Source organism: Suillus discolor (genome assembly GCF_016758755.1).
Source record: "Suillus discolor strain FC423 chromosome Unknown F5147scaffold_3, whole genome shotgun sequence".
NCBI lineage: Eukaryota > Fungi > Basidiomycota > Agaricomycetes > Boletales > Suillaceae > Suillus > Suillus discolor.
Genome location: NW_024541250.1, coordinates 1031957 through 1053558, shown reverse-complemented (window position 1 = coordinate 1053558; position 21602 = coordinate 1031957). Strand labels below are relative to the sequence as shown.

General features: G+C 49.0%; 13 protein-coding genes across 13 annotated transcripts; 7 read left to right on the top strand and 6 right to left on the bottom strand.

Moving 5' to 3' along the window:
- Window positions 1-104: 104 nt before the first annotated feature.
- On the top strand, window positions 105-1569 carry F5147DRAFT_603182 (uncharacterized protein). Its single transcript, XM_041432271.1, has 4 exons — window positions 105-449; window positions 507-628; window positions 682-839; window positions 893-1569. The coding sequence occupies exons 1-4, from the start codon at window positions 174-176 to the stop codon at window positions 1438-1440; spliced, it is 1104 nt and encodes a 367-aa protein (XP_041299162.1). The 5' UTR covers window positions 105-173; the 3' UTR covers window positions 1441-1569.
- On the top strand, window positions 1570-3456 carry F5147DRAFT_667977 (nucleoside transporter-domain-containing protein). Its single transcript, XM_041435316.1, has 4 exons — window positions 1570-1905; window positions 1957-2096; window positions 2151-2771; window positions 2824-3456. Exons 1-4 carry the CDS (start codon window positions 1716-1718, stop codon window positions 3316-3318), a joined length of 1446 nt encoding a protein of 481 aa, XP_041299161.1. The 5' UTR covers window positions 1570-1715; the 3' UTR covers window positions 3319-3456.
- A 354-nt stretch (window positions 3457-3810) lies between these two features.
- F5147DRAFT_195837 (nucleoside transporter-domain-containing protein) lies at window positions 3811-6134 on the top strand. The gene is made up of 4 exons (XM_041428522.1): window positions 3811-4292; window positions 4356-4495; window positions 4546-5181; window positions 5234-6134. Exons 1-4 carry the CDS (start codon window positions 4073-4075, stop codon window positions 5729-5731), a joined length of 1494 nt encoding a protein of 497 aa, XP_041299160.1. The 5' UTR covers window positions 3811-4072; the 3' UTR covers window positions 5732-6134.
- Window positions 5776-6656, bottom strand: F5147DRAFT_195858 (DUF1742-domain-containing protein). Its single transcript, XM_041428523.1, has 2 exons — window positions 6358-6656; window positions 5776-6309 (listed from the first exon to the last, which is right to left on the bottom strand). The coding sequence occupies exons 1-2, from the start codon at window positions 6385-6387 to the stop codon at window positions 5821-5823; spliced, it is 519 nt and encodes a 172-aa protein (XP_041299159.1). The 5' UTR covers window positions 6388-6656; the 3' UTR covers window positions 5776-5820.
- Window positions 6612-8948, top strand: F5147DRAFT_667969 (chaperonin 10-like protein). The gene is made up of 14 exons (XM_041435315.1): window positions 6612-6844; window positions 6902-6948; window positions 7002-7043; window positions 7102-7140; window positions 7193-7223; window positions 7276-7329; window positions 7388-7467; window positions 7519-7666; window positions 7714-8062; window positions 8118-8127; window positions 8185-8260; window positions 8317-8405; window positions 8459-8624; window positions 8706-8948. The coding sequence occupies exons 1-13, from the start codon at window positions 6712-6714 to the stop codon at window positions 8498-8500; spliced, it is 1140 nt and encodes a 379-aa protein (XP_041299158.1). The 5' UTR covers window positions 6612-6711; the 3' UTR covers window positions 8501-8624; window positions 8706-8948.
- On the bottom strand, window positions 8478-10318 carry F5147DRAFT_801756 (ACBP-domain-containing protein; the record flags this gene model as incomplete). The annotated part of the gene is made up of 6 exons (XM_041443283.1): window positions 8478-9692; window positions 9744-9837; window positions 9886-9958; window positions 10014-10077; window positions 10130-10143; window positions 10203-10318. The coding sequence occupies 6 exons, from the start codon at window positions 10316-10318 to the stop codon at window positions 8698-8700; spliced, it is 1356 nt and encodes a 451-aa protein (XP_041299157.1). The 3' UTR covers window positions 8478-8697.
- Window positions 10319-10863: 545 nt separating this feature from the next.
- On the bottom strand, window positions 10864-11506 carry F5147DRAFT_667950 (uncharacterized protein). Its single transcript, XM_041435314.1, has 2 exons — window positions 11246-11506; window positions 10864-11187 (listed from the first exon to the last, which is right to left on the bottom strand). The coding sequence occupies exons 1-2, from the start codon at window positions 11487-11489 to the stop codon at window positions 11114-11116; spliced, it is 318 nt and encodes a 105-aa protein (XP_041299156.1). The 5' UTR covers window positions 11490-11506; the 3' UTR covers window positions 10864-11113.
- Window positions 11507-11566: 60 nt separating this feature from the next.
- On the top strand, window positions 11567-12235 carry F5147DRAFT_667948 (uncharacterized protein). Its single transcript, XM_041435313.1, has 3 exons — window positions 11567-12032; window positions 12084-12134; window positions 12193-12235. The coding sequence occupies exons 1-2, from the start codon at window positions 11581-11583 to the stop codon at window positions 12121-12123; spliced, it is 492 nt and encodes a 163-aa protein (XP_041299155.1). The 5' UTR covers window positions 11567-11580; the 3' UTR covers window positions 12124-12134; window positions 12193-12235.
- On the bottom strand, window positions 12136-13069 carry F5147DRAFT_667946 (dUTPase-like protein). The gene is made up of 5 exons (XM_041435312.1): window positions 12843-13069; window positions 12679-12788; window positions 12525-12626; window positions 12405-12475; window positions 12136-12354 (listed from the first exon to the last, which is right to left on the bottom strand). Exons 1-5 carry the CDS (start codon window positions 13007-13009, stop codon window positions 12289-12291), a joined length of 516 nt encoding a protein of 171 aa, XP_041299154.1. The 5' UTR covers window positions 13010-13069; the 3' UTR covers window positions 12136-12288.
- F5147DRAFT_195800 (uncharacterized protein) lies at window positions 13048-15314 on the top strand. Its single transcript, XM_041428521.1, has 2 exons — window positions 13048-14275; window positions 14329-15314. The coding sequence occupies exons 1-2, from the start codon at window positions 13161-13163 to the stop codon at window positions 15110-15112; spliced, it is 1899 nt and encodes a 632-aa protein (XP_041299153.1). The 5' UTR covers window positions 13048-13160; the 3' UTR covers window positions 15113-15314.
- On the bottom strand, window positions 15254-17041 carry F5147DRAFT_648121 (general substrate transporter; the record flags this gene model as incomplete). The annotated part of the gene is made up of 3 exons (XM_041433259.1): window positions 15254-15756; window positions 15812-16753; window positions 16807-17041. 3 exons carry the CDS (start codon window positions 17039-17041, stop codon window positions 15254-15256), a joined length of 1680 nt encoding a protein of 559 aa, XP_041299152.1.
- A 1808-nt stretch (window positions 17042-18849) lies between these two features.
- On the top strand, window positions 18850-20193 carry F5147DRAFT_767783 (uncharacterized protein; the record flags this gene model as incomplete). The annotated part of the gene is made up of 10 exons (XM_041440908.1): window positions 18850-18873; window positions 18932-18957; window positions 19007-19226; window positions 19288-19525; window positions 19586-19599; window positions 19650-19726; window positions 19778-19794; window positions 19851-19961; window positions 20021-20049; window positions 20101-20193. The coding sequence occupies 10 exons, from the start codon at window positions 18850-18852 to the stop codon at window positions 20191-20193; spliced, it is 849 nt and encodes a 282-aa protein (XP_041299151.1).
- F5147DRAFT_195673 (uncharacterized protein) lies at window positions 20101-21528 on the bottom strand. Its single transcript, XM_041428520.1, has 6 exons — window positions 21339-21528; window positions 21229-21285; window positions 21098-21174; window positions 20883-21039; window positions 20653-20827; window positions 20101-20595 (listed from the first exon to the last, which is right to left on the bottom strand). Exons 2-6 carry the CDS (start codon window positions 21259-21261, stop codon window positions 20432-20434), a joined length of 606 nt encoding a protein of 201 aa, XP_041299150.1. The 5' UTR covers window positions 21262-21285; window positions 21339-21528; the 3' UTR covers window positions 20101-20431.
- Window positions 21529-21602: the final 74 nt, after the last annotated feature.

Genomic DNA, 21602 nt, shown 5'->3' with positions numbered 1-21602 from the left:
TTTGGTGCACAGTGTCGACACCGTTACGATGTAGTACTTAGCCAGAGTTAGGCTTTTGAAGTGCATCAGCCTTCAGGCCTCAGGAGGAATGTGCGTTTTGATGAAGTTGCTTAGTCAGCTATTACTTACTTTTCCTCAAGTTGTCTTGAACGCAGTGGACAGTCTCGGACTCGATGTCACTTACCCGTATACAGGTTCAGCGAGCTACTACTGTCTCTCCATGGACGAGAGATTTCCGACACCTTCTCCCTGTCCCAAAACATTTCCAGAATAGACAGACATGGTTCGACCCCATCACAAAGGCCGTACGCGTCAAAGACCGCATAAAATACTGGAACGTCGTTCCAGGTGATCAAATTTGCATACGCGGGGACACACGCAAAACCATACATGAGGTTCTGAGCATAAATAAATTCACGAACCGTGTCTATTTGAAGGGTGCCAACCTCGTGCGTGGTTTATTATACAGACTGGCATACTTCGGTGCTGACTGAGTAATTTTGTAGCACGAGGGGAAGCCATACAAGACCCCGGTCAACCGTAGCGTGCACTACTCAAGATGTATGCTTTACATTGGCGAACAAGTGCTACAGGCCACCTCACCTGGTGAGCAGTCCAAGGCGATCTCGTAAGTGTTTACACCTGTCCGTGTCCTTGCCTTTGACTGTATGTTGTCTACAGTGTGTTTGCGAGACGTGTTGGTGCGCGAGATCCTCATTGGGATCCCATTCTCTACCGCTGGAACTGGAAGCGTCTGGTGCTCGCTACTGATCCATATACCCCAAAGACAAAAATCGAACTAGAATGGCCTCAACCGGAAGAGAGAGAACACAAAGAACGTCAGGCACTCTCATTGTTCCTTTGTTTTATTTCTGACCTCAGGGTGATGTAGCTAATCCATTGTTGGACACGACACCAGAGACGGTTCGGGAAATAACGTACAAACCACCTGTGTTCTCTCTGTCCAAGTTGATTTCTCTCCAGAGCGGCACAGCTGAGAAGGCGTACCTTAGGACGCTGTTCAATCCTTCCGCCGTTCCTTTCGACACGTCAGCGCCGATGGAGGTACATCTTACAAAGGAGCTGAGCAACCCTCATAGCAGAGCGAAGAAGCAAGCGCGCTGGCAGGCTGCTGTGAAGCGGAAGAGCACGCTCTTCAAAAAGTTCATTGCTCAGGAACTCAAGAATATTAATGGCCGGAGTATTCGGGATGCGCGTGCAGAAGCTGCTTTCAAATACCGGCAGAAGCTGGAAGAGGAGAGAAAGTCGGAGAAGAAACGGAGGTGGTTGACCAAGGACCGTCTTGCTAAGATGGATAGAAAGTCTAAGCGCAAGGCAAGGAAGGCGGAGAAACAGAAGGAGAAGCTCAGCCAGTTGGTCTTGCGGGATGCGCCAAACCAGTTTATTCCTGGCAAGTCTGCGAGGAGACAAGAGGCATGATATTGCGTTAGGGGATGCTTCTAGCTATAGTATATATACGATTGATCTATTGGTTGGTTAATTGCTTCTCAAGCCGATTACTCCTTTTTCGCTTGCAATACTTTACGTGAGAGACCTACTTTCAGGCCATGATAGATTAGCTCAGTGGGGACCGCGGGGCCGGGCAGGCACTCTCCTGAACATGATGCTGCATCACACTTCTTTCGCTTCCACCATACCTTCGTTGCTCGCGACGTTGCTGCATTCATAGGCGCAAGCCACGAAACCTTTCTGAAATGAATATTCGTGCGTCTGGTTCAAACGTGGGAGGTGGCGTGTCCCGCATAACCACAGAAGGCGAACACGACGACTCGGATAATGACCGGACAATCATGGATATTTCACGCCCGCAAGATATGCGTGGAGACCCTCGTATACGCTGGGTATACTTTATGCTAGGAGCCGCTACTCTGCTATCATGGAACGGTATGTCCTTGGGAAGATATGGACCAGTCGATGGCTGATATTTTCCGCCAGCAATGATTAATGCGAATCCATTCTTCATGTCGCGACTGTCGGGCTCACCATTGAGAACGTCATTTAGTTCGTACTTGTCCACCGCGTTTACCGCCAGCAACGTGGCCACATTGGGATATGCGATTATAACCTCGAAACAGGTGGGTGCTGTATGCATGAGGGTGATTTGCCTCTGACCATGGCGTGCTGTTTAGTCTTCCCCTTCCAAGCGCGCCTTCTGGTCCACTGCGTTCACCTCAGCCATCGTCACTATACTGTTTTTGACAACATTCCTCCACCCTAGCCCAGCTCCATTCTTCTACTTCATCATGATAAGCGCGTTCTCCTTATCGGGCTGCGCGTCTTATCTATCGAACTCGGTATTCGCCGGTGCGGCACTCTTTGGCGCACCTTACATGCAATCAATGATGTCTGGCCAGGCTGCAGTAGCCGTTGCTGTCAGCAGTGTGCAAGTTATTAGTTCTGCCATCTCAATTTGGGGAACCACTCCAGTGGCTCTGGCCATTGGTGATACCGACCCTGATGGTCAAGCCGAGGAGAAATCTGCGCGTATATTCTTTGGAATTTCTGCGTTGTTTATGATTGCCACGCTTCTCGCATATAAGTGGCTAGCATCATTGCAAATATATGCAACCACTATGGGAGCTCTCGAGGACAACGTCAAAGCCCGAGTTATCTCAGATGAGGCTGACGAACGACAACCTCTCCTGCCCGCGGCGCTGCCAAGCGCAGTTGAAGGCAACCAAATTTTCCGTGTTCTCAAGACTAATTTGATTTATAATTTTGCTGTGGGATTTGTTTTCACTGTAACTTTGGTATGTTTTCTGAGATCGTCTGCCAGCATCACTTCCTCACCAGCATCTATAGGCTGTTTACCCAGCCATCACTGTCACCATCAAGCCGACGAATCCGAATACTCATCCTTTATTGTTTAGTGCTGTACACTTTTTGGTGTTCAGTTCAGGTGACCTTTTGGGACGATACATGTGTTCCTTCCCACAACTCATAATCTGGTCCGCTCGACGTGTTTTGGCTCTAACTCTCCTTCGGATCCTGTTTATCCCTGCGTTCCTTCTATGCAACGTGGAACTTTCGCTCCATGTTACGCCGTTTATCAACTCTGACTTGGTCTATATGCTACTCTTGTGCGCTCTGGGCGTGTCGAACGGTTATGTGTCTACTTTGTGCATGTTAGGCGCGCCCTCGTTGGAACATAACTCAAGATTGGAGGGCAGGCAGGAAGATGTCGATGTTGCTAGCACCGTCGCAGCTTTCTGTCTGATTGTGGGATTAGCAGTTGGCGGATTTGCGAGCTTTGGAGTAAGGGCTATTATATGCAACTGCGACCCGTTCACGTCCTAGACTCCGGGTTGTTGCCTACGCACATACCTATGATACCATGGAATACAATTTTGATTTAGAACTACTGTATGGTACTTATCTAGAATGTTGCTTGCGCTTTTGTATTTACTGGATTGTCATTTGTTGTCTTTCCATGAACTAACTAAGCTACTAAATGAGGCAAGTCATCATGCCGTGGTAGGGTGTGGGGGCGGGCCTGGAATTTTCCCACGTTGATGTCACCCCTGTGTGACTGGGGCACGGGGGACCGTGTGTCCCGAGACATGGCGGAGGCTGATGGCACAGGGAGTAAGCCGGCGATAACGTGATGATGGCATGTAGTATAGTGTGCGGGGCAACTACATGCGTTCCAGCAACGTACCCAGAACTTTCCGCCAGGAAAACGGTGCAAAACGCGACTCGTTGCATGCTCAATGGTCACGTGACATGGAAGTTCCCGGTTCGTTACCTCCGTGATTGGGGTCCTAGGCAGGGACAACGTAGCGGCTACTAGTAGGTAGACATAATCGTACGTAATGCGCCACGGCGACCGAACCTGTCCTATTAACTCGTTCGATATCGTAAATCGTGTATATCATGGTTGGTCTGGCAGGCTCTGCGAGCAAATGGAAAATGGAGAGGCTTCTCGCTTCGGAGTCGCGCATCTTAACCGAACAGCACTCTTCCGGCTGTATTCCACTGCATTCACTTCACCGTCATAGTACCCGTTCGTAGTCTTGCACTGACTGCACTGAACCCACCCACCAACTCTTTCATGTCGATAGGACATAGCAGCATGCTGCCACAGGTCTCAACCACAGATTCGGGGGCCGTTTATCATGCTCTCCCACCAGCCGAGGTCGATGACGATTACGACAGCGAGCTTGAATTGGCATTCGATGATTCTGCAACTTTTGTCGTTGATCAGGTTGTTGATAGTCGAATATGGTGGATATACTTTATGTTAGGCTGCGCGATCCTCCTCCCTTGGAATGGTGCGTATCAATACTTATCTCTCTGGTACTCGTTATGGTCCTAAACCGTATAATTTTGCCCAGTATTGATTACCGCCACCTCGTTCTTCTTGTCTCGCTTGGTCGGATCGCCATTGCGGGCAACCTTTGCCTCATATCTGACCACTACTTCCAACGTGTTCAATGTATTTGCGCTGGCACATGCCACGGCAACTTCGAAACAGGTTGGAACCTAATTACGGAGTCTGTATCACGCTGACCATCATATTGCCAGTCGTCACCCTCTCGACGAGTTTTTTGGTCTGCCGCATCAGTCACACTCATCATCATTCTCTTGTTCTTCAGTACCTTTGGATACTACCAACCATCAACCTTCTTTTTCTTTGCAATCCTTTGTGCTATTTCTTTGGCTATATGCGTTTCATATCTCTCCACAGCCGCCTTCGCTGGAGCCTCGCTCTTCGGGGCTCCTTACATGCAATCTATGATATCCGGCCAGGCTGCCATAGCTGTGGTTGTTAGTGTGGTCCAGGTGGCCACAACCACCTTGTCTGTGTGGGGTTCGACACCGGAAACAATTGCCGCGTTCATATCTAATGATGGCATTGGAGACGGGATGACAGAGCAGGATTCTGCCCGTATATTTTTTGGGATATCCGCATTGTTCATGGTAAGCACGTTCATGGCGTATGCCTGGATGGCACAGTTGCCAGCCTACAAGGCCACTGTTGGGATTTTGGAACAAAAAATCAAGCTTGAGGGGGCCCCGGGCAGTGCCGATGAAACTGGAGGGCTCGTCTTTCGCGATACAAATCAAGCAAGCCTCGAGGAAAGAAATCAAATAATACGTGTATTCAAAGCGAACATCCTCTATGAACTTGCTCTTGCATATGTCTATGTAATCACTTTGGTGCGGTAACTTGACTTATTACCTTGGTTGCGAGTTAACTCTTTGCTCCCAGGCCATCTTCCCTGTTATTACGATTACCATACAACCAACCAACCCCAATACCCATCCATTACTATTCACTGCCATTCATTTCTTGATGTTCAACCTCGGCGACTTCTTTGGACGATACATCTGTTCTTTCCCGATAGTAACAACGTGGTCCGCTACACGCATACTGGCGTTCTCGGTCGTCCGTACCCTGTTTATTCCCATTTTCCTTCTGTGCAACACGGTACAGGGCCCTTCACGTGGTTTGCCCGTAATTAGCTCCGACTTTGTCTACATTCTCCTTGTCGGCGCTCTAGGCCTCTCCAGCGGATACGTCTCTACGCTCTGCATGCTGGGTGCATCCTCTCTGGAGCACAATCCACGATTGCGACAACGTCGCGAAGACGTCCCTACTGCGAGTACCGTGGCCGGTTTCTGTCTTATCGTGGGTCTTGCAATCGGGGGTTTTGGAAGTTTCGGGGTGAGAGCTATTATTTGCCAATGTAATCCTTTCGTAAATTGAACACGTATACCCTAAACCCATACATACAATGATATACCAGAATTTGATAGTACGACTATCTACAGTGGATCAGACAATACATCATGATATCACGGCAGACTGCTACTGGGAGCTCCTGGAAGACGAGGGGCTAGATCCTTCGCCTGTGAGGTTTGCCTCCGTCGTCGGTGCTCCGAGACTCTCAGGGCAAATATATCACGATGTAAAATATACTTCTCGTGGGTGGGCCTTGGCGAGAGAGAACCCGACTTGGGCAATGATCCCGGCACCTTTGATGACTTCTCTGACTTGCCGTCATCCTCTTTCTTTCCGCCTTCATCAGCTGATTTGTCCTTATCCACCTTCTCTTTCTCTTGCTTGCGTCTCTGCTTCTCCTCCCACTCCTCCCTGAGCCTCGCGATCTCCTCAACACTGATTCCTATCTTGTTCTCGCTCTCAAGCTCGAGCACGCGAGTGGCGAACCCATGGTCTGACAGGTGAATCGTGCATGTATACAGAAAATCGGAGGTATCTATCGTGGCGAGCACGGCAGTCGTTGGCTTATAGCAGATGTAGCATGCTTTTGCAGTCGCTGTGGTCTAGTTTCTTTGGTACGGGTAGAGATCAATGGATTTGCTTGAACATACTCGCTTGTAGTAAAGATTCGGGAACGACATGGTTGCAGCTACGGGTGATGTGATGCTGCTGGTGCTTGTAAAATTCGGTTGTGATCAGAAGTCGGTACGGTTGGACTTGAATCACAGCATCCAGAGATCGATACGGAAAAGAAGACGGAGAGGATCTTAGCGCCGGAAGATGATAAAGATATGTCTCAGTGTCATGTGCAAGCTATGCAACGACAGCATGCAGTATCTGGATTCTGGACTCAAGTGACTGATGATGATCTATTTCTCCGGCCCGCGGCGGCCACTGGCGGCATCACTGAGGGAGAACGGAGCCACGATCCGCAGGCCATCTTTCTCACTCAAACAATCATCATCATGAGCACAGTCGGTAAGCCCATTATCTGCAAGGCTGCTGTTTGCTGGGGTGCTGGCCAGCCCCTCAAGGTCGAGGATGTTGAGGTTGCGCCCCCGAGCGCTAATGAAGTCCGCATTAAGATCTTGTACACTGGTAAGAAGAGGGGGATCTGCACAGTCATATTATTTGCTGATGGGAGCGATCTTGCAGGTATATGCCATACTGATGAGTACACTCGCAGTGGCAAGGATCCTGAGGTGTGCTTAGAGTTCAGTCTTGCGATGACATGAGCTCATCCGAAGCATCGCAGGGTCTCTTCCCCGTGATCCTTGGTCACGAAGGTGGAGGTGTGGTGAGTCAGAACACTTGTTACTTTACCTATTGCCTCATTGCTCTTCGTGATTCTCCAGGTTGAATCGGTTGGTGAGGGTGTCACAAGCGTGTCAGTTGTAAGTCTCAACCGTAAATACACTGTCATACCCTTCCTAAACACTTTGCCAGGGCGACCACGTTGTCCCGCTTTACACTGCTGGTGAGCAGGCCCCTGACGGTCCTTGAATTCCTTGCTCAGCTTTATTCACCAGAGTGTCGCGAATGTAAATTCTGCAAGAGTGGGAAGACCAATCTGTGTGGAAAAGGTTAGCCTGAGACCCCTGTATCCTTCAAAGACATGAGTCTCACGATTATCGTGGTCAGTGAGAACAACCCAAGGTCAGGGTCTGATGCCTGACAGCACTAGCCGCTTCACGTGTAAGGGTCAACCCATCCACCACTTTGTATGTATCCCAATTCCTGTAGCATCTGACAATATTCACCCGCTCGAACAGATGGGAACTTCAACGTTCTCACAGTACACTGTGGTGGCAGAGGTGTCTGTCGTCGCTGTGAACAAGTCTGCGCCTCTCGAGAAGGTCTGTCTTCTTGGTTGTGGCATCACCACCGCATGGGGCGCAGTTGTGAAGCAGCCAGGCATCAGTATGTGAATATATGGTATTCCTACTGTTCACTCATACGGTACGCAGAGGGCTCCAACGTCGCCGTTTTCGGATGCGGTGCCATCGGTCTCGGTGTCATCTCTACCGCGTCGGTAGTCGGTGCTTCTCGGATCATTGCTGTCGATACGAACCCCGCGAAAGATTCTTGGGCAAAGAAAATGGGTGCTACCGAATTCGTCAACCCTACGGCGCTCCCGGAGGGCAAGCGCATTCAGGATTACTTGGTCGATATCACTGATGGCGGGTTGGACTTTACCTTTGACGCCACTGGCAATGTACATGTCATGCGTGCTGCGTTAGAGTCGTGCCACAAGGGCTGGGGTGTGAGCACCGTCATCGGTGTTGCTGCTGCTGGCCAGGAGATATCGACGCGTCCGTAAGTGGTCTGGCGTTTTTCACAGGACCTCCGTGTGCTGAAGGTTTCTACAAAGGTTCCAACTGGTAATGCTCCAGCTGAAGTAGATGGTCAGTTGTGACTTATGGATGGATGTATTCCAGGTTACTGGTCGCACATGGCGAGGTACCGCGTTTGGAGGAGTGAAGGGTCGCACTGAGCTTCCTGGTCTCGTCGAAGGTGACTCGATTTTCAGTGCTTTCAATTCATACCCTCAACAATGTAATTTACCACAGACTACTTGCAAGGCAAGCTCAAGATCGACGAATACGTCACCCACCACCGCAAATTTGCGGAAATCAACGAGGGTTTCCACGACATGCACGTACGTATCATCCTCCTTTTATAAACCCAACGGAAGGGTAACCTGACTTCTAGGGTGGTGACTGTATCCGCTGTGTCGTCGATATGACGGAGTAAAAGGATAGGACCAGTTGTATCCACGAATGGTAGTCTTGAAACCTCGAATAACTGTTGAACACCAAGTGAGAATGTTATTAGCAATTGCGAAGCTTAAATAGATTTTGGGGTGAAGTAAATAATTCTGGGCATTGAGGTATAAATGCAGCATTAATGACTACTCTTGAGCCACCCACGAGTGAAAAAAAAAGTAAGCACTACACACCACTGATCATCCGTCTTCCCCTGTCCCTCCCAGACAAAGCAGCCCACAGTAATATAAGGGCTGCATTGACCTCCCTCCGCCTTGTAGCCGTCTTCTTCCACGTCAGTCTCAGCAACCCGAGAACTGCCAAAGAAAATGATATATCAAGCAACAGTCTCCGCACAATAGTGAGTACCGGAGACCGGTTCTCGCTCCGACCAAAGAATATAAACAGCTGTTTCAATGACACCGCCATCCGTGACAATGGCTTCAGAACAAACGACCACATTCCCATATCATCCAAATCCCATTCGAGTTCTTCAGGACGGTTATCCGTCGGACTTCCTCTACCTGAAGAGCTTTTCAGGGGAAGCGAAGCGGTGGATCGTTGCGGATGCACCACCTGGGACTCGAGCATATCGAGCCGTTCTGTTATTGCGGCAAGGTGCGTCTGAAGGTTTTCGACGGCTTGCTCCAGGGGTAACCGTGAGGGTGTTCGTATAGGCGCTTCAGCGCCATGAAACCGACCCCCTCGGAGGGAGAGAGCTGACTGAATCTGCGGTGCAAACTCGGGCGACTGGTATGTCCCAGAATAGTGTCCCGGTGGAGGGTATATAGAAGAGGATGCTATTGGTGCTGATTGACTAACGAAGGCGGATTGCGTCTGGTATGTGGGCATTGGTTGCATCGGTGGAATGTTTGCGAGCACAGCAAGTGGCGGCGACATGGCATGTGAGCCGGTTGCAGGAGTACGATATCTTGAAGACATGGAAGACAGTGGTCTTGGCTGTTGAACAGGCTCACGCACGGATGGGAGTTCGTGTGGTTCGTCGCCTGATTCACCATTCTCAGAGCTCGAGCCACTGTCCTCCGTAACTGCCAATTGTGCAGTATATTGGGCCTCTGGAAGAGTAGAGGAAAATAATTGACCAGGAATTCGATGAATATCGTTATCTGAGGCACTGGAGCTTGACGACCGGGAGTAGGTCCGAGACCTTGGAAGAGAATCTAGGTGGAATACATCAATTTAGCACAGGGAAAGTTTAGCGTTGGACATACGGCTCATCACGAGATTTGATGGGTCACCACCATAAGACTGGAGTTCATCCATGAGGTCACGAGCAACGGTCTTGTCCGAGTATTTACTTAAAACCTGTATTGAAATTATTCTCGGGCATCATGGAATTATCCAGGATCGTACCTTCAGTAAAGCATCCACGTAAAGCCATTTGGCTTCATATAGATCAAGATCCTTATGCTTTGCCCATGCGTCCCTGTAGTTCCCGTTAACATGTGATAACGCGAGAGTGAGGAACAACGTGGACCAACCACTTTGCCCGGCCTAGCATATCCCACATGCCTGGACGACCGCCTTGGACATTTCCAACAGTCGCTATGCATAGTAATATAAGTAAAGAGGTGCTCTGAAATGTGATGTGAACCACCTTGCTTGTACAAGCTGATATTAAAAGCCAGTAAGTAAATATGAACTTAAAGATGTAAAGTCATGTAACGCACCTGTACATCGTCAGTTTCTCCTCATAGCCAGTTTGTATGGGCCCAGTCTTTGGGAGGCCCTGCACTATCTCCACTGCCCGATGGAATTGCGCATTGATAAGTTCATGCGAATCCATAGTGAAACGAAAAGGGATGAGCTTGTAGAAAATGTAGCGTGTACAGAAGAATAGAGTGAAGAAGTGATAATGAAATTATGAGTTGTGTCTGTTCAGTATGCCTGCAGCGTCACGGTGACGGAAACCGGCCTTATGCCAGCACTGCCTTGAGCGCTTCACTTGCCATGTTGGTTTTCGGGATTCGCCGAACGCGCTCCCGGCGGGTCGCGGTAGCAAATAAAACGATTCCTTCTTTAATTTCAACAGTCTGACTAGGAATATTAGGAACTAGCATGATGATGGACCATTCAATGTTCAACGTTCAAGCTTAAGCTCAAGTCCGTCCCACCCAAGGCGAATGCAAGCTTGTAGTAGAGTCGCGAGCAGCGTTTCGCGTCATGCACAGTCGCCATTTGATGAACAGAACGCCTCAGATCACTCTGGAGTCTGGACCAAGCGTTCCCCTGAGAGCCCTTACTGGCATGATTCATGGTCAACATGAAGGAAACTCTTGAAGCTTGAACATTCATGCGGGAGGTGGAGAAATCCTTTCACCGCTACATACCTGAAACCAGAATCCTTTTTATTTGGCACATTTATCTCAGTAGGATTAGAGGTAGAAATACGGTCGATGGAGCCAAATGACTGGCACAATGCTACTTGGGCCAGCGTGAAAGCCGCATTCCAAACAACTTGAAAGCAGCCAGGATTAGATATTTATACAGAAATTATTCCAAAAGCCTGCGCTGCAGTCTTGGATGCTGAATGAGCGTAAACTCTATAACGACGGATACTCTGGCGTACATTTGCATTGGCTTAAGATGAACCTGTTGACCATTTGTATTTCAATGAACCACTGATTCTCTCCTCCTGCCCACTAATTTGTTTGCCTGCATATACAGGCGAATTTGTGTCTGCTTCTCTTGGGAGTGGAAGATACGAGCTCACCTCTCCAGTACAACTTCCCCCAAGCCTTTCCGTGGTTCCCCTCGAGCTTGAGCCGTGTCCGTGTTACTTGCCAGTAGCAGGTTCTTATACCTTTCTCCGTCCAACGGATCTGGTGTACACGCTGGCCAACACCGCCTCCGGGTGCTCGAGAAAGCACCTGGTAAAGGTTTGCAGGTGTTGCTCGTAGAGATGGAGGAAGGGTACTCGGTAATAGGCCTTGAATAGCGCGAACTGCTCGTTCCATGTTGACGCAACAGTTTGAGCAAACACTAATGGAAATTATTTATTATGTCCGATCTCTCATGAATTCCCACGCTGTTCTACCTCTTCACCATATGTTACTGCGTTCAGTCAGACAAGCAAGGCGCGTATGGTGTCGTTCTCTGAATGTCCCTTTGCAATACTCGACGTCTCGAGCGACAGTTGAAACCGACAAGTACGGTATACCACTTACGCCCACCTGGTCCGTCCAGGAATTATTGTCTTCTTATCCAGCTCCGTCGATATCACCAGCCACATTCAAACGATTGCATGAGCTGTCTGCATTATTACCACCCGAAGAGGGTACACCGGAATATGTAAAGCTAAAGCACGAACTCGAGGAGTTGATTAAGCTTGTGGAGGCCACGAAGCTGATCAAAGTAGAGGAAACAGGCAATGTAGGCATCCCAGACGGGCGGGTAATAGCAGAAGGGTGTGGGATACCGCTCGACAGAACACCACGCGAGGACGGAGATGTGAGAGGCCGGGATCTACTCTCATATGCGAGCCGTAGCGCGAGTGGGATGTACGTCGTCGAGACAGATCGCTCTAGATGATTCACTCTTGGAGAGCACAGTACTGTAGTCGCGCCCCCGGTAATGGTTTTGCACCATTAATGTATAATCAGGTGAGTACGACCTTAACATAGACATCCACGCTGCATTCACATTCAACAACACAAGCAGGACTAAACCAACTTGTAATGAGCATCAATCCCGTCGCAAAAAATTAGGCTCCCTTCTCTCGTGATAATATAAAGGCAGCATAGTTGATATAATATGTTACAGAGAGCCGTGCCCACCCGTAGAGCCGAACCCTCCTGCTCCACGTAATGTTTCATCGAGGTTCTGCTGGATGATCAATCACATAACTAAGAACGTGAGTAAGCAAGACGCACTTCCACTTCCATAACATCAGGCGTATAAATGCGCTCGATGATCAGTTGAGCTATCCGGTCGCCTTCTTCAACTACGCACCCGATTAGCAACACAATAATCAGATTTACTCTTTTACGAACCTTGGAAGTCTTTGTCTGAGAGGTTGAAAAGCAGAACAAAGACGACACCTCTGTAGTCCGCGTCGATAACACCAGCACCCGTGTCAATCATGAATTTCGATGCTGAAAGAAAATCACTGGTCAAACACTACATAGCACACAGAACACGACCTACCAAGACCGCTGCGAGGTGCAACTCGCCCATAAGTGCCCGCAGGAACAGCAATGGAAAGCTGGGTGTCAACCAGTGCCTTACCGTGCGCTGGAATCACTTTTTTCTCTGCGCTGCATTGTATTTCCTGGTCAAATTACTATGTCTGTTTATTGAATGCGCGTTACCTGTATAAATCATACCCCGCAGCCAAATTCGATCCTCTAGTAGGAATCTTGGCCTTGTCAGAGAGTCTCTTAACTAGCAACTGCAACGCGGGAGCAGACGCGTCATTGTCAGCGCTGTCGGACACAGACATCCTGCGTTTCTTGAGTTGCGGCGAGTCAATTCCCATAATGTTACTGATAATGTTGCAGTTGTGCTTTATAAAAGAAAAGCGCGTGACGAGACGCGTCGGATGTATATTTCTGAGTTTTAAAAGCGTGTCAACTCCGCCCTTATTATCATCTTGGTTAAGAGAACTACCGTGACTGGCACGGTCCAACATGGACTTGTCGCAACTAGAACTCCCCATCACATCTTACTTTGCGCGAAATAAGAAGGACCCGAGAGAGGCAGAACCAGCCAAGAAGAGGAAACTCTCGGCGGCTGCGGACGACAGGGGAGGTCCAGGAAAGCGGGAAAGGCGGGCAGCAGTTTCTGCTGATACGCGTAAGGGTCCTCGGGGCAGTGCCAAACAGACAAAGACAACTAAGAAGCAAATAAAGTTTCCTACGAAGTCTCCGGTCGCATCGACCTCCAGCCGGAGAGAGAGAGCATCACCACCCGGACCATCTCACGATGTAGTGGTCATCGACTCATCACCCGAGCGGCCGGTTGCAGGCAGCTCTCACTCAGCGAAGAGTACCTCAAACACTGTCTCCCACAGAATAAATGCATCAAGTTTCCTCAGGATTAATGCTCCTGTGCATCTCGCTAGTGCTCCAGAGCAATCTCTAGCCACTCCTCCCCCAACAAACCAAACGAAGAAGCGGACGCTCGCAGTAAGCACTGCGGTGGTTCAGCTCCTCTCTCCGAGGATTATCCCCACTACGATTATCCCTGCCATCACATCTTTACCTACTCCAGAGACCAATGTGCGCAAACCCAACAATACACATGCACCGTCCGGTTTGCGCACATTCGTTGGTGCAACGTCGCCACGCAGAGCCAAGAATGGATCCGACCCTCGTATACCATCAAGCCTCTCTCCAGCTTCTGCCCCGCTCATTAAGAAGCTCACTGTCCCAATAGATACCGACAGAAACGTCCAGTCAAGAAAACACGCGGATGTCTTCAATGGGACAAAGCAGGCAATAGATTCTGATGACCCTTTTATCTGTGCGTCCAGAGACAACGAAGTGGTCCATGCAATCCCTGCATCTTCTCCAGATTTACCACTTAAGGACCTGCAGTCTGCTCCTGCTATAATTGAAGAACTTGTCCCGTCGTCGCAAAGTCAATACTTGCTTGCATTAGATGCGACGCCTAGTCACAAGCGGATAGCAAGACCTGTATTAATCAACTGTGAGCCTATCCCAAGCTCACAGTCGCAGGAGGAGGCAGTGATGAGCATGTCATCTTTGTCCGGGAGCTTGCTGAACAAGTGGTCGCTGGCAAGGTCAGCGACACATGTTCATGTTATAATTCGTTACTTACCAGTAAAACTTTCAGAACCGAAGTCGATCTCCCAACACCGCATCCCATTGCACATATTGCCCATAATAATCGCAGCGAGCGCAATCCACTGCACCAATTTACCCTTGGGTCGAGTCCTGCTACATCCCCCATTGTTTCTCCGTCTAGAAGATTCTCTTGTTCGTTTTTGGCAACCAAATCTCCAAGAAATAGATTATCGTTCATTGCGTCGCCGTCTCGCAGCCCTTTGAAAGGGACTCCACGCCCCATTCTAGACAAGATCACGCCCCTCAATAAGCCCGTGGAGCGTCCGGGGCCCGTTGAGAACGTTCGCCCTGTTGAGGAGGACGACTCTGTCACAGAGCCAGAGTCAGAACCAGAAGTACTCAAACCTGCTCAAGATGACGACTCCGAAACTGAGCCCGAATCGGAAATAGAGGTACTCAAACCTGCTCAAGATGATGACTCCGAAACCGAGCCAGAATCAGAACCGATCGTCAGACCCCCGACAGAGATCGCAAACCATCAATCGGAAGATGTGGCTCAGCAACCTCGAGCAACTGCATCTAGAACCTCCGTCCCACATTCAAACCCATCCACCATACTTTCTCCCTATAGAAAGCGGCTTACATTCGATTCGTCATGCACTTCCTCGCTGAACGATTTGATGCAGCAGGGCGCTGGAATGAGTGTCCCAGTCTCACGCAGACCTTTCTTATTACCTTCAAGAACCCCACCGCCGGCGGTGAGAGATTTCCTCGAGATGTTCCAAGACGATGGAAGTTACCCTGATGATTTCCCGGAGTCCCTACGTTGTTAAAATTTAAGTCGAGTATTGGTTAGCAGAGCAGGCAAGCAGTCGTTGGATTATTATGCACATGGACGTTGATTGAATAACTTATGCATTGGTGTTATTGTCCGGCATACAAGTTCATTAGTCTACTAAGTCCATCGGGTCAAGCTAAGCGTCAGACGCGATCGTAACAACGGAAGACCTTTCCTTCACGACAATTGAAGCTTCGTCCTTGGCTGGTGGTGTAGTGGACATGCGAGGTTGAAGAGTGATCTCTGAATCGGTGATGAGAGGTAAACCCGAGCGTTCTCGTTGGATCGCGTTCGCACTCCTCTCAGCCTGCTCGCGTGCAGGACCTTCATCGTCCATGACCTTGTCGCCGAATACCTCGCCAAGGTCTTCCAGGGTATGGTGGGCAGTTTCAGGATAGATGAACCAGACGACGACAAGAGAGATGATACAAAAGCCGACGAGGACGAAATAGTAGCCTGCATTGATAGCGTTGAAAAGCGGGGGAGTGATGAAGGCGATAATGAAGTTGAAAAGCCAGTTGGTGCCCGTGCTGAGAGACATGCCCTTGGCGCGAGCACGGAGAGGAAAGATTTCAGCACCGAGGAGCCAGGGGCCGGGGCCCCAGGTGGCACCGAAGAAGAATAAGTATAGACAAACACCTAGTCGGGATGAGCTTTGGTGCATGTTTTGCCTACAAGTAAAATGATGACATACCAAAGAAGATAGCGTCAGCGGCAGAAACTCGGGCAGATCCCAGAGGAAGACTGTCTGCGTAGTATTGGAGACCACCGACAATAGAAAGGGATGCGGCCAGCGCGAGACTTCCAAAAAGCAAGAACGCCCGGCGTCCAAATTTGTCGATCAAAAACATTGCAGGGATGGTTCCGGAACAGTAGACCAGAGCACAAGCACCGGAGTAGAGCAGGGAGCGGGAAATTGTGAAGCCAGCACGAGTGAGGTTGGATGGTAAGAAATACAAGATGGCATTGATCCCGTTGAGCTGAGCAAACATCTGGCAGGTGATGCCGACGACGCATCGACGAGTGTATTGCGTGAAGAGTTGACGCCAGGAAGCTTGACCCATGTGTGCTTCGAACTCAACAGCGGCGACAATCTCAGCGTAGGTAGCCAGAATTTTGGGGTCTGAGACATTTCCAGCGCCGTGCAAGTCTGCGAGAGTTATCAAAGCCTCCTTCTGGAAGCCATTCTGGGCCAGCCAGCGGGGTGTTTCGGGAAGGAAAAACGTCCAGAAGATGAGAACAAGTGCAATAGCAGCCTGTACGATGTATGGGCCACGCCATGAGATCTCGGAAGGCATGGCGAAGAAGAAGCCATATCCGACCCAAGCGGAAACAGCGTAACCGATATTGAGGCAGATATATTCGATACTGACAAACAAACCGCGGGCATGAGCAGGGGCGATTTCGCACTGCAAAATTGGGACAGTCATGGAGAGTATGCCGACACCTAAACCCTGGACACATCGGCCAGCGATAAGGGTGCCGAGATTTGGAGCAAAGACCTGAATGAGAGCGGCAATGAAATACATGACACCTCCAATACGGACAGACATCCGCCTGCCAAGAAGGTCACAGAGGTAGGCAGCAATGAATGAAGCCAGCAGCGCTGTTAGGTTTAGGCAAGCAACGGTTATGGCTAACAACAGGGGTGTTTGAGTGACCTGAGGATGAAAAAAAGACGAGTCAAACCTTGTATGAAAGGATCCACGCCGGTCTGGCCGGCTTGGATTTGCGCCATAGTAACTTCCTTGCCAAACATTCGATGGATAAAAGAAGGCTGAACCTGAGCCGCTGCGATACTTCCTTGGCCATAGCCAAACATGGCGTCCCCGAGAGATGCAAGGGCGGATGACATATAGAGTAAAGGCCTCCCGACCATCCATTGTGGATAACGAGCAGAATAGGTCTTAGGACGAAAGAACATAGTAAGTATCGTTGCCGAAATGAAGCAAGAGTGAATAATTGTAGTGGAAAGGCAACCTGCACCTGTGGGATAGAAAGTGAATGAAAGACCAGCCAACTAGCTGGGGGGTTTTATATGGGCCAGGCTGATTGGAAACATGATGACGCACTGGACTCGGATGTCTCAGACTGGTCACTGAGCACTGACATCCGACCCAACTACAAAGTTAGATGTTGATAGCTAAATGAGCTAATATCGACACCAAAGAACGCTGGAGGCTTGAATTCAAGCCATGACTGAAGGCTGCGAGGGTAGGGCCGAGTTGGATCGACAATCACAAGCTATAAATAGTCACCTACTAAAGCCGTATGTCAGGTTTCTTGTTTCCTTTCGACACACTTCCTCCCAGCTGAAGTTAAGGAATTTAAAAGGACTTCATGTTTCTGATGATGAAGTTCTTGGAAGAGTTGACCTGCTGCTTCACACCAGCGACGAACAAAAGAGCAATGGACTACGGACGACAAGAACGCGTCGCCAATGTGGTCCCTTGTCGCTAGCAAAGGGCTCGTCAAACAAATTCTGGATACCCAGGAAGATGGGATGGTAGCCAAGATCTTCATGGGACGGGAGGATCACGCTACCGAACCAGAAATCTTGACAAAGGTTAAGGAGATCACTTAGGTGCACAATACTGTCAAAACTATGATATTCCTGAGTTGCTTTGACACAACAAGTTCACGAATCCAACATGAATTCCATGATCCCACGTCCGCCGTCTGAAAAGCGTTTGGCCTTCCAGAACCCACCACGGGCAATCGTGTGCTCTACATCCTCCACCCCATCACGACGCTACATGGCAGAGACCTTTTCAACGTGTGGCTTCAAAGTACGTCATCGTGGCTCTTCGTTGACATCAAGTTGACATCGTGTGCAAGCCACGTCACTCTAGAAGGAAGAGGTCTATCATCGAGATGTTAGCCCTGGAGACATGACGTGATGCATGGAGGACGGTAAACTGAAAGGTGTTTCAAATGTCTACGATTTATCTTGGCTGGCAAACGACCTGGGTCCTCGGGGCAACGAATACACGGGCACGATGCGGGCGGTCGCCGTTCATGGCACTCGAGATTCTCAACCCAGAGGGTCAACGAGGCGAAGCCGAGCACCTACATGGCTATGATATGGAGTTGTTTGTGTGGTGTTTCGCCTGGATTTGCTTACGTTACGAGGAGGGTGTTATTCTACCAGCGAAATTGCGCCCTTTCAATGGATAGGCGACTTCAGATAATCCGTGAAGAAGTACTATTTCCTAGGTCATTTTCCAAAGGTCAAACCCTCGGACATAGACCAAAACATATGAAATCTCCTCCGGCTCTGTTTTGCGGTGCTAGACACAGAAACTCTTAATCGCTAGAGTCATTCTCTCAGTATGCAACAACCATACGCCGGTGAAACAGAATCAGTATCAGATATCAATTATTTTCTAGGCAAATTCACAAAAACAAAGTGCTAGGCTAAGCTCTGCAACGTCCTCACAGTACTAGTGATTTTCTTTGCCTGCTCCGCTATAGAAGGACTTTCTTTCGGTGGGTTCAAGTCGTTTTCAAACAAATATCGTCTGTCATGATTCACTCATTACGGCAGCAACTTTTGGGATTCTGACGAATGGTGGACATGTGTCGTTTGGGATGATAACTGCAGTCTACGGACCAGCCAATAGCTATAAATAGGCACCTAATCTCATACTTGATCCGTCTATCCATGATCAGCAACTTGTTACTATAAACAACTTCATCTTGAACCACAATCACGACTTATCAAACCTGGTCATGTCCCAACGCCTTGCGAACAAAGTAATGTAGATAGATACCTCGCAATGGGGCATACTGCTGACAGAAATTTCGATTGCAGGTTGCCCTCATCACCGGAGCCGGCTCGTGAGTCTGCTCGAACAAATCGCGTTTTCTGATCTTAAGGAGATCACAGTGGCATCGGTCTTGAATCGTCCCTTCTCTTCGCTCAGGAAGGCGCCAATGTTTTGTTGGTAGACATCAATATAGCAGCTGCGCAGAAAGGTGCTGCGCTTATCCAGCAACGCTTCCCAAACGTCAAAGCACTGGCTGTTCACGCTGATGTCGGGAAGGAAGATGACATCAAAGGAGCAGTCGATCTTGCTGTTGCAGAATTTGGTAGATTGGATGTAATGGTAGGATTCATATCATGTGATTATCCGCACGATGTTTCAACGAGTCCCAATAAATCTACAGTTCAACAATGCAGGCATCATGCACCCAGCAGACGATCATGCCCTCAATACCGAGGAGAAGATCTGGGATCTGACAATGCAAATCAACGTGAAGGGTGTCTGGTGGGGCTGCAAGTATGCTATTATGGCTATGCGGCAAAATCCTGTCGACGAGGAGAAAAGCCTCCGTGTCGGGGGCTCCATCATCAACACTGCGAGCTTTGTCGCACTCATGGGTGCTGCCACACCACAGTTAGCATGTACGTTAACACACTACATTCTTTTGTTTTCTAAAAAAGACGATTCACTGTGTTCTTCAGATACTGCGTCCAAGGTAAGTATAATAGTCGTTCGCTGAGGTCCGTTAGCTTGAAAGAACATCAGGGTGCTGTGTTGTCCATGACACGAGAGCTCGCGATGGTGCATGCGAGAGAAGGAATTCGGCTGAACTCCCTATGCCCGTAAGTCGAAGTGAAACTTGCATTGCTGTGTGCTGACCTTAATGCTGACAGCGGCCCGCTGAAGACGCGTCAGTGCATAATAACGACACAAAAATCAATGATGCTGACGTATCATGTCTTTAAGCTCTTTTGATGGATTTCCTCAACACGTCAGAAAAGAAAGAGCGTCGGCTTGTTCATCTCCCTATGGGTCGGTTCGGTGAGGCTGTGGAACTCGCCAAGGCTGCATTGTTCTGTACGTTTTTGCTTGGGTATCACTATCTGGTTGATCTGATTTCACCGTCACATACGCAGTGGCGAGCGATGACAGCAGTTATATGACTGTACGTTTCTTTCTAATTAGTGTGAGATTATTTTCAATGCCACGTCAATAGGGCACAGATTTCAAGGTCGACGGAGGCCTTACCTCGTGCTATGTTACCCCTGTCGGAGAACCAACCCTCCAGCCTCCCGCCAGTCTCATTTGAAGGTGAATCAACTGTGATAAACATACAACCTGACAGTAGAAACCGGGTCCATTATTAATGGTAGAGATGAAAATAACCCAAGTTGATATGATACAAGACGATGGTGAACTATAAACAGCCCAAAACCTCCACAGGCCAGGAATAAAAGAACCGATGAGGTCTGGCAAAGCAGGAGAATAAACAAATACGGAAAGTCTGAGATGATAGATATGCGACTAGGATCCCGTCATCGATCACATTAACTGGCCTTCTTTTCTGCAAGGCGTCTCTTATCGCCTTGTGCCTTTCTCATCTTGGCGATCTCAATGCCTATATCGTTTTGCAGCTGCTTGTGTAGGGCGGGACGATATCCAAGCATGAACATCAATTCCAAGTGCACAAAGAACGGAGCGAGTACAAGGGCTAGAAAGGATTGTTAGCAGCCAAGATACAAATTAAATACGTGGTTGATGAACCTACCACCAACAATGTTGTCTAGAAGGGCTGGAGCACGACCTTCAGCAAGTCCATGTCCAAGGAATTGTGCAATCCATGAAATGACTTGAACAATAATCGCGTCTCGAATGCCATCAGGATGGTGCGCGTGAGCTGTTGCTGTCAGCAATAACAATACTATTTGCGGCGCGTACAACAACTGGGACTGGTGTCAGATGGCGCTACAGATAGGATTCATGGCGTGAGAGACTGACCGCAGCAAACGGTTCAAGGATGACGTAGTATCCAAGATATACGGCAGCGACCACCGCGGACGTGTTTAAATCGAATGATAGGTACTCATTGAACGTATAACGAAATACTGGCAAGAATGTGGGAGTTTGGATGCGAGTAGCCAACAACAGTGAACTCCTAGATCGGACCAATGTGGTACATAATCCGTACTGCGCGTAGTGAGAAGATGACGCACCACAGAATAGCTGGGACCCCGAATATATGAACGAGGATGTTGATTGGATTGGTATGGTAGGAACCGTAGAAGGTAAGCTGTTAAGACGAACGTCACGTAGACAGTCGATAAGATTCACATTTGGCACGCACCTGTTTGCGAATGTCGAACAAGGAGAGAGTCATGATGATGGTGGTTGTCAACAGGTACTGATTTAAAACTAAACGCCGACCCCTGGAACATGTTTAGATAAAACGCTCACGAGTAACGCGGACAAATCATATTCCAACGGAACGAGACCCTGCCGGCGGCAGACACCGAACAAGATGGCAAATGACAACTTCCTCAAACTTTTTCCAATGTAATACCTGCCCGACTTTCTGTGAGTGACAAGAGATTCACCTTCACCGGTCAATCGAACTGACAGAATTCAAGAAGGCTTTGAGGAATTCGGCTCATTGAGCTCATTGCCCGAGGTTTCCTATTTCGAATATCGACCAATTTACCGCCGGTCACGTGCTTCTAC